This window comes from Pezoporus wallicus, unplaced genomic scaffold (assembly GCF_028554395.1).
Source record: "Pezoporus wallicus isolate ANWC-B61680 ecotype Strahan unplaced genomic scaffold, APGP_CSIRO_Pwel_v1 contig_8732, whole genome shotgun sequence".
NCBI lineage: Eukaryota > Metazoa > Chordata > Aves > Psittaciformes > Psittacidae > Pezoporus > Pezoporus wallicus.
Window position 1 is genome coordinate 1 of NW_026639809.1, and position 12,784 is coordinate 12,784.

At 41.8% G+C, this 12,784-nt stretch overlaps 1 protein-coding gene across 3 annotated transcripts in view; it reads right to left on the minus strand.

Moving 5' to 3' along the window:
• Positions 1–9,510: 9,510 nt before the first annotated feature.
• The window catches only part of SMAD1 (SMAD family member 1), a 48,580-nt gene continuing 45,306 nt past the window's right edge, over positions 9,511–12,784 (minus strand). For all 3 annotated transcript variants that reach the window (XM_057416278.1, XM_057416277.1, XM_057416276.1), the window contains exon 7: positions 9,511–10,914. In XM_057416278.1, the coding sequence (XP_057272261.1) occupies positions 10,771–10,914 (144 nt within the window). In that variant the 3' untranslated portion in view covers positions 9,511–10,770. The remainder of the gene's footprint in view (positions 10,915–12,784) is intronic.

Below are 12,784 nucleotides of genomic sequence, written 5' to 3' on the forward strand. Positions count from 1 at the left end.
TGCTTTCCGTGGAGATGCTCGCTTAGGCAGATCTTGTTCAAGGGGCTCTCAGATGCTTAGGCACCTTTTCAGTTCTTCTGTGTGCTTTCAGTGCTTTTGTGGGCTTCCATCTCTCACATTTGCATCAAAGTACGTGCTCTTATGGGCACCAGCTTTCCCTTTGCTACAGAAAATCCTTTTTTTGGGGGGGGAAAGACACAGTCTTGGCTACTCTTTGCAATATGCTTTTGAGACACATGGAGAAAAGACAGTTTAAAAATGCTAAGTATTATTTTCTTAGTTATGGTAATATTTTCCCTTCGTTTTGAAAAAGGCACACTTCCCTCTGAAATGAAGGTTTCCATGCCAAATTTATCTATCTTTTAAAAGTGTCTAACATCCCAGGAAATAATGAACAGAAATGTCACAGCATAAAATACAATCTCTTCTTTGTGGAAAATTTTGTCGTATTTTATCTGCATGCTAAATTTGCATGTGAATGGACAAGCATTCATGGTGAAACTATTAAGCCCTCACTGGGTGAAAGGAAATACAAATAGTTTGAAAAATGAATACAAATACACATGCAAGCTGTGTGTTTTCCCAGCATGATATATGGGGTTTTTCTCCTCTGTATTAGTTCAAAATGTGAATACATTAGGGGCTTAAAGAGCTGGAAACATTCAAAAATATTCTGACTGGAACCAGGACTAGATCAGAAAGGTGAGTAGGCTTTAATGTACTGTACCTTAACTCCAGCCAAACTCAAGGAGTCCTTTGTGAGATCACTTGAAATGCAAGTGTAAGTCCTTGCTTGCCTGAGGCAATCCTGAGTAGCCAGAATTGTAGATCCCCTATCTGCTTATCTTGTCCAGACCAACTATTTAGTGCTCTTTCACAGAAAAGCTGTATTTTTCTTACCCCAGATCTTCGCATTGTGATTTAAGTGTCTCCCTCCCCTTTAAGTTGTAGCCCTGTTGTCACACCATAGTTGCGATGCAGAAGTGATTGTGTGATTGTATTGAAATATCATCACTATAACTTATTTAACAGAATGATATCAGTCTCATCTTATTCTGACCTTTAAACAAAATCTATTAAACCTGCTGAAAGCTTTAGGTCAGCTCTCCTGTTGCAAAAGCCTTTTAAAAGTATTTGTAGCAGTGGGAAGGTGTAAGGAGCTCAGGTGGACAAGAATACCACCGTTTAGTTGCTGTTATATAAAAAGTTTAGCGACAGTCATCCTCATCATCTGCAAAAGGTAAGAAATGTGTAGATTATCCTCTAAAACATACTGCCAGTTGTATGAAAATGAGATTCACTGTGGTCTTTTTGCAGCTAAATGTTTTAACTACCTATATTAATATGCCATCTGATCTTACAAAGGAACATATGCCAATCACTACTGGTGTTCATGTTAAGATTTTCTAATTAAACCAAAGCCCGTTGGAGATTGTTATTCTCAGCTCTGGAGCACTGAAAATATCCACTGGAACCTACGGTTATTCAATGATTCCGGGTGTCCAGTTTAAGATATCTTGAAGATTCCTATTTTGCGGACAATGTGCGCTCAGAACTTTCCGGTCAAATAGCTTAGGGCAGGTCTGCAAGACTGTGGACATCAGTCTACTTCTCAGTCAAAGATATGCAGGTGCTAAATACAGAAAACCCTTATTTCACTCGTATCATGAGACAAAGAATGCTTCTTTACACGTTTCGCCTGTTAGCAGCAGAAAGCAAGTTCTGTTTCAAATGTACTATTGTGTATGTATGCGTTTCTGGTTCCTTGGGATGGAAGAAGTCAAGTACTGGAAGATGACTCCTTTGTTCACATCCATAAGCTTCTTACTTGGGATCCTTTCTTGAAACATGTATCATTATTTGTCTCATTGTTGCTCTTTCTCTCAGATGTATTTCTCAGAGCTGTGCAATTCACACCTCAGCAGCTGGGTTTTCAGTAGAGATCTATCCTGTTCTGAGCAACTGGTTACGCAGCCGAGAACTCATGATAGAGTTTCTTTCTGTTATTCCTTGGTGAAAAATAACTCTTAGACTTCCCAGCTCCACCAAGGTCTGTCTCATCACACTGAGAACATAGACAGCAGCCCTTGCGCGCAAAGAACGGAAACCAAGTGTCAAGGGCTGTCTTAAAAGGAGTTTTCTGGGACCTGAGTGCCCCCTGCACCAATAAGCTCCATCTGCCCTGAAAAGCCTCACACCTGGGCCTTCCACACACGTGCTTTACTCCTGGACCCGTGAGCTCCATGGAGGTACAGTTACTGGTCTCTAAGCCTGGACTGAACTTTGCTGTAGTTGGCTCTATGCCTGCTCTTGCTCTGAGAGCTCATAGAGCCGCTGAGGGTGGGTTGCTCATTATTCTTTGAGTTTTTCCTAGACCTGTCATTTCACAGCTTGTGTTTTTCTGAACATCCCTATCTGTTCCTGTCACTTACTCTACATAAGGACAATGGGATTTTAGAATCATAGAATAGTTAGGGTTGGAAAGGACCTTAAGAGCACCTAGTTCTAACCCCCATGCCATGGACAGGGACACCTCCCACTAAACCATGTCACCCTGTCCAACCTGGCCTTGAACACCACCAGGGATGGAGCATACACAGCTTCCCTGGGCAACCCATTCAAGTGCCTCACCACCCTTACAGTAGAGAACTTCCTCCTTATATACAACCTTAACTTCCCCGGTTTAAGTTTTAACCCGATACCCCTTGTCCTATCACTACAGTCAATAATGAAGAGTCCCTCTCCAGCATCCCTATAGGCCCCCTTCAGATACTGGAAGGCTGCTATGAGGTTACCATGCAGCCTTCCCTTCTCCAGGCTGAACAGCCCCAACTTTCTCAGCCTAGCTTCATACAGGTGCTCCAGTCCCCTGATCATCCTCACGGCCCTCCTCTGGACTTGTTCCAACAGCTCCATGTCCACGGTTGGCTTTCTGGACTGCGCATGTGCACTGCCTGCTCATGTTAAGTTTCTCATCGACCAGCGCCCCCAAGTCCCCTGCAGGGCTGCTCTGAATTTCTTCTCTGCCCAACCTGTAGCTGTGCCTGGGATTGCTCCGACCCAGCTGTAGGACCTTGCACTTGCCATGGTTAAACTTCATAAGGTTGGCATCAGCCCACCTCACAAGCGTGTCAGGGTCCCTGTGGATGGCATTCCTTCCCTCCAGGGTATCAACCGAACCACACAGCTTGGTGTCATCGGCAAACTTGCTGAGAGCGCACTCAATCCCACTGACTATGTAACCAGCAAAGATGATAAACAAGACCGGACCCAACAACGAGGTACACCACTCGTTACTGGTCTCCAGCTGGACATTTTGCCATTGACCACAACTCTTTGCGTGTGGCCATCCAGCCAGTTATCCTTCAAGTGGTCCTCCTATCAAATTGATGTCTCTCCAATTTAGAGACAAGGATGTCGTGTGGGACAGTGTCGAACACTTTGCACAAATCCAGGTAGGTGATATCAACTGCTCTACCCCTGTCCATCAGTTCTGTAGCCCCATCACAGAAGGCCACCAAATTGGTCAGACAGGATTTCCTCTTAGTGAAGCCATGCTGGCTGTCACCAAGCACCTTGTTGTTTTTCATGTGCCTTAGCATGCCTTCCAGGAGAATCTGCTCCAAGATTTTGCCAGGCACAGAGGTGAGACTGACTGGTCTGTAGTTCCCTGGGTCATCCATTTTCCCCTTCTTGAAAATGGGGGTTATATTTCCCTTTTCCCAGTCGTCGGGAACTTCACCTGATAGCCATGAACAGACCTGTGTACATTCAGGTTCTTAAGATGGTCCTGAACCAGCTCCTCTCCTACAGTGGGCCTAGGGTCTTCATTCTCACATTTTCTGCATTTGCCTTTCAAGACTTGGGTGGTGTGCTCAGAGCATTTGAGAGTGAAGATCGAGGCAAAGAAGTCAGTAAGAAGCTCAGCCTTCTCCAAATCCAGGGATAGCTTCCAGAGGGGGCCTATGTTGTCCCTAGTCTGTCTTTTATTCGCTACGTACCTATAGAATCCCTTCCTGTTATCTTTCACATCCCCAGCCAAGTTTAATTCTAACTGTGCCTTAGCTTTCTTAACCTGATCCCTAGGTTCCTGGACAAAATCCCTGTATTCTTCCCAGGCCGCCTGTCCTTGTTTCCACCTTTTATAAGCCTCTTCTTTCCTTCGAATTTTCATCAGCAGCTCTTTACCCTAAATACATGGGACGCTTGAGGCCCCTGCACAGTTTGGGCCTGCAGCAAGCAGTCTTGCTTCCTCTCAGCTTCCCTGACATCTTTTAGTCTATTGACAGTGTCCCGCAGCTCGGCCACCTGCTGCAGGAGGACCTCCACCAGGGACCACCGTGTGCAGCCCTGCCCATTGTGCACCCTCACCTCCCAAGACCAGCGCAGGCACTCTCTACACTCCAAGCTCTGCACTGCAGCCTCCCCTCTCATCTGCTCTGTCTGCGTGCCTACACTGGCCAGTCATCAGGAACTTCACCTGACTGCCATGATTTTTCAGATATGATGGCCAGTGGCTTAGCAACTTCATTTGCCAGGTCCTTCAGGACCCGCAGATGGATTTCATCAGGTCCCATGGACTTGTGTATGTTCAGGTTCTTAAGATGGTCTCGAACCAGATCCTCTCCAACAGTAGGCCTAAGGTCTTCAGGTCTTCATTCTCACAGTCCCTGCATCTGCCTTCCAAGACTTGGGTGGTGTGGTCAGAGCAGTTGCCAGTGAAGACTGAGAGGCAAAGAAATCATTAAGAACCTCAGTCTTCTTCAAAGCCAGTTCTCCCGATAGCTTCTGGAGAATGCCTAAAACATATCTTCATATAAAGGAATGTTTTTACATGTCACACGGATGGCGGGGGGGGGGGGGGGGGGGGGGAGGAAGAAGCTGCAAAGGGAAAATTAGAATATTCTTTACAAAGGCAAACTGTGTTGTTACTATCACATCTAAGCAAGCGACCTGTCTACTTAAACCAAACTCTTTGAGCAAGAACAGCCCGTTTGGCAGAATCCCCTCTGTAATACAATTATAGCTCATTTTACATATACTGCAATAGACAGTCGTAAGTGGGAGTTTTTATCACTGCAATGAGAGATCTTAAGTCCTGTTTACCATCTGAAGCATATGAAGATGCTCATTTCTTCAAAATGCTCTCTCCACAGTAGCCTCATCTGAACTTTATGGATTTAAAGTCTCAGATGAGCTGGCAGAATCATGAAGAGATGGTATCAATTTTTCAATTCACACCTTAGCAGCAGGATGAAAAGGGGAAATCACAAACCAGTTTCCAAGAGAAAACTAGGAATCTGCACCCATTGGAATAAGAATTCTTGTATTCCTGAAAAATGACTGAATCAAATTCAGAGTTTTAGACTCAGTAAAATCTGGGGGTTTGTTTGACATTACTGTTGATGACTTCAGCAGCACATGACAAGTAAACATACACCAAGTTTCCACGTCATTTTTAACTGTAAAGCATTTATCAGACCAGATTGAAAATGATACCCATCTTGTCCATTCATTGCAACAGACCTGCTCATCTTTGTACCCAGGTCAAACTGTTTAAGTCAAGGACAGAAGGAGACAGAGTAAAGACACTTTCTTTCACTTTCACTTCTCTTCTGCACAGAATTATAAATGTATTTGAAGAAAATGAACTGTGAGATGATACATGTAAAAGATACATTGCTCTGCCATGACTGGTGATGGTAGAGTTATGTTGTATATTTAGGCATACATCCAGAAAAACGTGACTGCCAGTTCACAGTTATGAATCATGAATTTTAAGAGCAGAATAAGAGGCTACAGTGTGCTGAACAGAACCAACCAGCAGCAATTAACAAAGAGACCATCAAAACACAGCTAACTTCCATAATGTCAATTCAAAGGTTTAGTGTGGCAAGACAGAGGAAAAAATTGAGATAGGCACATGTCGTGGTTTAAACCCAGACAGGTAATTCGTTCACTCACACCCCCCCCCCCCCTTCTTTCCCTCCCCCTACTCCCGGAGGGACAGAGAGGAGAATCAAAAAGAATGCAACTCCCACGGGTTGAGATAAGAACAGTTTAGTAACTAAGATATAACACAGATCACTACTGCTACCACCAATGATAATAATGATAAAGGAAATAACAAGGGAAGAGAATACAACACCTCAGCACCAGCTGACCGATAACTCGCCCCCCAAGCCCGACCAAGCTCCGACCGATACCTCCTCCAACCCTGCAGTCCCCCAGCCCTTCCGGCTGACTCCCAGTTACATCCTGGGCATGACGTGCTGTGGTATGGAATACCTCTTTGGTCAGTTTGGGTCAGGTGTCCTGTCTCTGCTTCCTCCTGGCTTCCCCTCCTCCCTGGCAGAGCATGAGGCTCACAAAGTCCTTGGCCAAACCAAAACATCGCTATCAGTTCTGCTCCCAGGCCAAAAGTCAAAACACTGCACTGCACCAGCTACCAAGAAGGGGAAAAATGACTGCTACTGCTGAACCCAGGACAGCACACTAAAAAAGGACCATATAAATTTCATACATGTCTGCACTGATTTATTGTCTTCAATTGACAACAAACACAGAACTGCACTCTGAGGCTAAAAAATACAACTGCAGTTGTGGAAACATACCTACAGTAGCAAGAAAAGCGATTAAATAAGAAAGTAGCTTTATCAAACTAGGCAGCAATACAAAGTTAGCGAGCATTATAAAATCAGGTCCAGAACTCAGATACACGATATGTTAAAACATTAATTATTTCTCTCCATATCTTCCTAAAACCACACAAGTAACTATGACTAGCTCTCTTAGCTTTCAACAAGTCTTTTAAAGATTCACTAGAGACTTAAATGGTTAAAAAGCCATCTCCACCTGGGTAGAATTATTTTCTTTCCAGCAGTTAAAAGCCAAAGCACAGATTTCAAAACAGATTTAGCTCCATGGAAGTATTTGTTTGCACATATGTTCCCTGCTTTTCCCCAAATTCTTTTTCTAAAGCACTTATCCATACCTTATCAGTTTCTCCTAATAGGGACCATGTTGGGTTTTCAACCTGAAGTAGTGTCTTGTGTTTAACTCTGCTGTTCAGAAGACTAGACCCAGGACATTATGGGGAAAGAAAACCAAATAGGTAGCAGGAACTCACCTGGTTACAGAACTGACACTGCAGACTGAGTTTCTAGCTCTCATAATTCTCTGCTTTGTGAGAAGTCAGCAAGACACTTTTCCTTCTGTCTTGTCCTTCTCTCAGTCCTTTCTGACTCCAACTATACAAAGTGGAGAAAATCAGTAAGAAAATTTATCCAAGGCACTCCAAAAGTCTTCACAAAAGCACCAGGCTAGCAGCTACCTCCTCCAAGGTAACTTCTGTCCTACCTCCTATTTTTCTGGCTATTAGTCTGCTGTGGTTTAACGCCAGCTGGCAATTAAGCACCACACAGCTGCTTGCTCACTCCCCCCTGCAGGGAAGGGGGAGAAAATTGGAATAGTTAAGTGAAAAAACTTGTGGGTTGAGACAAAAACAGTTCAGCTGGTAAAACAAATGCCACACACACAAGCAGATCAAAAAAAGGAATTCATTCACTACTTCACATTGACAAGCAGGTCTTCAACCATCTCCAGGAAAGCAGGGCTCCATCACATTTGATAGTAACTTGGAAAGACAAATGCCATCACTCCCAATGCGCACTCCTGCTTCCTTCTTCTTCCCCAGTTTTATATGCTGAGCATGATGCTATATAGTCTAGAATATCCCTTTGGTCAGTTGGGGTCAGTTGTCCTGGCTGTGTCTCCTCCCAGCTTCCTGTGCACCCCCCGCCTATTTGCTCATGGGGAGGGGTGAGGGTTAGAAAAGGCCTTGGCTCTGTGTAAGCCCTGCTCAGCAGCAACAAAAACATCCCTGTGTTACCAGTACTTTTTTCAGCACAAATCCAAAACATAGCCCCATACCAGCTACTGTGAAGAAAATTAACCTAATCTACCCCAGCCATAACCAGCACACAGTCTCAGGTGCTACTCCAATCCAATCAACTGGTTTAATACTGTGCAGCTGTGCCATTACATGAAGACACACTTTTTCCTTACATCTAATGCCTCCTCACCACAAACAAAAAGCAGGGTAACAATGAAAGAAATTGGAATGTACACTTCAACAGTATCAACAGCTACAAAGACTGGAAAGTATTATCAGAAATATTACCACTGAAGGTTTCTGAGACACTGCAGAGCTAGTATCTTCTAATTTTAATCCCTGTTTAGGAAAACCAGAGAGGTATTACAGCCTAAAACGTAGAAGACACTCGCATTCAAAACCAGCAACAGTGTAAAGCTGTCTTTTCTTACTCCAAAGCTATTTCAAACCTGCACAGAATCATCCAAATATGAAACCATCCAAATAGAAATGCTCTTAAAACTTGCATGATGGATAGTTACAGCATTGATATAAAAAAAAAGTAACTTCCTCAGTGCTGCATTCCAGCTAAAGAAAGGAAAGTGGCTGGGAACAACTGGAAGTTAATGTAGCAGGGGCTGAAAATGGAAAAAACAAAGACAGTGACTGAACAGCAAAGAGCATTTTTTCTCTTTTTGGTCATCTTTAAATTCTACTTATGTTTAAGACTTACATTTGTGCTATGAATGCTTCTTTATGAAAAAGATGTGTTAAACTGAATTAAAAAAAAACAAATAGATCTGTTCATGGAACTTATAAATACAAAAAAAGTCACTAACCATGTTCTCCTAAAAAAGGAACTTGAACATTATGGACATTTTTCTCCTTCAGCAGAGAAAAGAGGGTTAGTTTAAAAAATGTATGTATGTATACTGAACCAAGCAAAGGAATTAACTTTATAAAAAAAAAACAAAACAACAAAACAGGGACTGACTTTCCCAAAAGGGCTATTTATTACTCAGTACAGTGACATAAACATACATACATACATGTGGCTGGACACACATTCATCTCTGCTCTTCAGCCTTCCCTCATGCTCAAGCACTGCATGGACCATTATAGCCAGGCACAGACACTGGATCTCTAACCAAACCCCAGTTCTCTCAAACTCCCATCATTCAGCACTTGACAGCCACTTGGCAGCTGTAGGGACAGTCCTTCCGTCACCTCCCCTGAGCAAAGGCAGAGGCATGGGAAAAGGAACATGGAGGCTCTCCACCACAACCATGGCAAGGAGCAGTGAGAGCCCACTGACCATGCAACCTCAGCAAAATCTCCTCTCATACAAATATTGTGTGTTGAAAACTCACAGACATTTAATTAAGTGGCCAGAATACTTTAGTGGTACTGCAACCATTCTAATCTTTCCTGGCTAACAAATCTTTCTCTAGAGTACCCCTTTAGAGTACCCATTTATCTCATATACTGAGTTTAGCAGGGTTACTAACCTGTACTGATCGTAAGTGTCTAAGCTCAGCATATCTTCATTTTTAGTTGTTCCTTCTCCAAGACCGTATCTTTATGTTATTTGTTAAGAGTCTACTAAGAAGTGGACAAGACAAGGTTTTAATCAAATGTAAGCAGTAACAACAGGTTTTATTCAAAACTTCCAGTAAAGAGGACCCACCAGTTTTGGAATAAAGGTACTTGAAGTACTACAGCTTACATGAATATAAAAGATCAATGAGAAGAAAATAAACCAAGCAGTAAAAAAAAATTAAAAAAAAAAAATTAAAAATATATGTTTTCTTTAAAGTTTGAAATAGACCCACACAGGGATTTTTAAGTCCTCCAAACAATCAACAGTTACTAGGTTTGGCAAAATAAGATTATCTTACAAAATTAAAAGCCTACTTCTGTTACATAAACTGTATAAAACCACTCAATAGTTTAAGAGCACTCTATACAATTTTGTCTTGAAATACATAGAGCTGCATCTCACAAACTGCAGGAATTAATCATTTTGCCCTCTTCATGGTTAAAAGAATTAGCCAGCTGCATGATTTTTGGGGGGGGAAATGAAGAGGCAAAATTAGTTAGAATTAACAAGATGAAGCCATTATAAAAATGAAATGCACAGCAAAACTCAGACCTTAGTTTAAACTAACAAGCTATGTTTACAATATATCCTACATTTCAGTTGTCATTTTGCCTTCCCACTGCCACCTCCCCCCCCTTCAAATATTCCTAATTCCTTTATGGTCTAAATCTAGTTAATTTCTAAACTTTCAAATACACCGTACATACATTTAGCAAAAAACATACCTAACATTCTTACAGCAGTATGGTCAGGACACAGTTTCAAAGGTTATTACACAGTTACTGAGATTAAACCTTATGAGTTGTTTTTTTTTTTTTTTTCTTTTAGAGAGAAAAGCAACCATCAGCTGAGACAAATGGTTTTAAAATGTACTGCAGAGAGCCTGCAAAGAGCAGGCTTCACCAACATCACGCCAGAGGACAAGGGGATAACAACAGGAAATTGAAAGAGAATCTCACAATGCCAGCTACTGGAAGATCTTTCTGGAGATTGGTCTGACAGATTGTGGTTTTGGCTCGGTCATCCCCGTTCCACTAAGCCCCGCAAATCAACTTTGCAAGAGTACATTACAATGTAAGCTAAAATTCTTGATAGGAACAGTATGTCAAAGGGATTTTTTTTTTTTTCTGAATCCAACAGTTGGTCACAGAAGTCAAGTCTTTTCATGGCTCTTATTCAGCTGTTGCCAGTTTGGGGTGAGAAGAGAGGGGGAATAAAAATGTGTGTGTCTGACTCATACATCTTTCAAGTATACGCAAGGCTCAATTGTTTCCAAAAGGCAGGAGCTTGGGACCTTTTAAGACACTGAAGAAATAGGATTATGAGGAGAGCCCATCTGAGTAAGTACTTTATCCAGCCACTGAAGGGGACCATGAAGATGTATCTCTATCCAGCATGGAGTGCTTGTCACATCTTGGCGATGATATTCAGCTCCCCAACCCTGTAAACAGAATGGTAGTAAGCAGGGAAAGGAAAATTATCATCTTATTTTATAATATCAAACATGCTACAAGCATACTTCAATCATCCTCCTTCTTACCAAAATAATCTAGCTTTAACAGTCATTATCAGCAGAGTAGCATAATACCCTTCAGGCACCAACTATTAACACATTTCAACAAACAAATCTGAAGGGTTCGTTCTTTTTTAAATAATTAAATTTGGAGGAAGTGTCATTTTGAGATCTTTTCATCTCATAGAATGGAAGTCTTGAATTCTTGAAGACATAACCTGTGGCAGTGCAAAATTTCTCCATATCTCACTGCCAGCTGCATGATGTCCCAGTAAAGCCTCTGAGGAGGAGGATAATCAAGTCTTCTCTGCCAGGACCAAAACCAGAACAAACTAGGGGGGTAATGCTGCCAAACAGATCAGTAAATTAAAAAAAGGGGTCATAAACTGACACCATGGAAGTGGGGGTGAGGCATCTGTCTGACAAGAACCAAAGCATTATTCGCAGAATGGACATGATAAACAGAGAGATAAATGAGAAATATTTCTCTTTGGAGATAGAGTGCATGATCATTCCCCAGTAGGCTATTTCTTCAAATTAAGAGAAAACAGGTCTTGTTTCAGCTCATACCTGATTCAGTTGCAGTAATTACCACAGATATGAGCAGATATTTAAACAGCATGCAAAATCTTTTTTTAAGTGAAACGTTTTGGGGGTAGGTCTGGAGACAAGACTAAAACAGCCACAGGTACACTTTGCTCTGCTCTGCTTTAACCTCTAATGAAGGAATTCCCCAACTCCAACACAGGTGTCAGCAGCTCTAAACTGTGCAGCACAACATCCAACACACACAAAGTCCTATGCAACTGTTCAGGCAACACTGCCACACAACTCTTAAGGATGTAGAGCTCTAAACAATTCACTCTGTTTTAGGAACCCCTGTCCTAACAGATCTGAAAATTTTTATCCTCCTGTCAAGCAGAACACTTCAGCGTATTACCATCTTCATTTGACTACTTTTACATATGTGACCAGCCCTTTTATATCACTGCCTATGCTGACACAGCCACATCACTAATCTTGACCTTGCATGCCCCCCTAAAATAGAAAGTTCTGTATATTTTGGGAGTTGAAAGTTATATATATTTGGCAGCTGCTGGTCAAGACCGATTTAGAGGGCTATTCTATCTACACTTCCACAACTGTAATGGCATACAATGCAGTCCCAGCTCAAGTATCCAAAAACACTATCCCCAGGAACAGGAGCATGAAGTTCCAATGGGCCTCTTAAAGAGCAGGAGATGGCGTGGACAGTAACAATGGACAAAAAAAGGGACAAAAGATGATGCTACATAATGAATTGGTGTTTTTTCCACTTTCAGGTCACATAATAATGACTCAATTCTTTTCAAAACTTACTTGTACTGTATCTTGCCATATCCCACAAATTAAAAAGACAAGCCCCATAATTCCAGAGTAATTATGCAAACAATTCTACATACATACAATTTATACACGTATTAAATGCAAGAATTCAACTGAAACACTAAAAATTTACAAGTGGCAATTCAAGGAAATTAAAACAGCCAACAGACGTGACAGAAATGATTCACAAGTGACTACAGACTTATGTGAACACCTTCTGCAAGTCACCTCAAGCTTTCAAAGTATGTGCATCAAGACAGATTTTTGTCCAGAAAGGCAACTTTGTTTCATGACAATCTGTATGGTCTTACACTTAACAATAATTATTCTGTACCTAAGACTCCAAATTTACTAACAGGTCAATTGAGGGAGACACTGGTCCATTCAAAATCATGTCATTAAGAAAAAACAATGTGTTTTGCTTACAAAATAA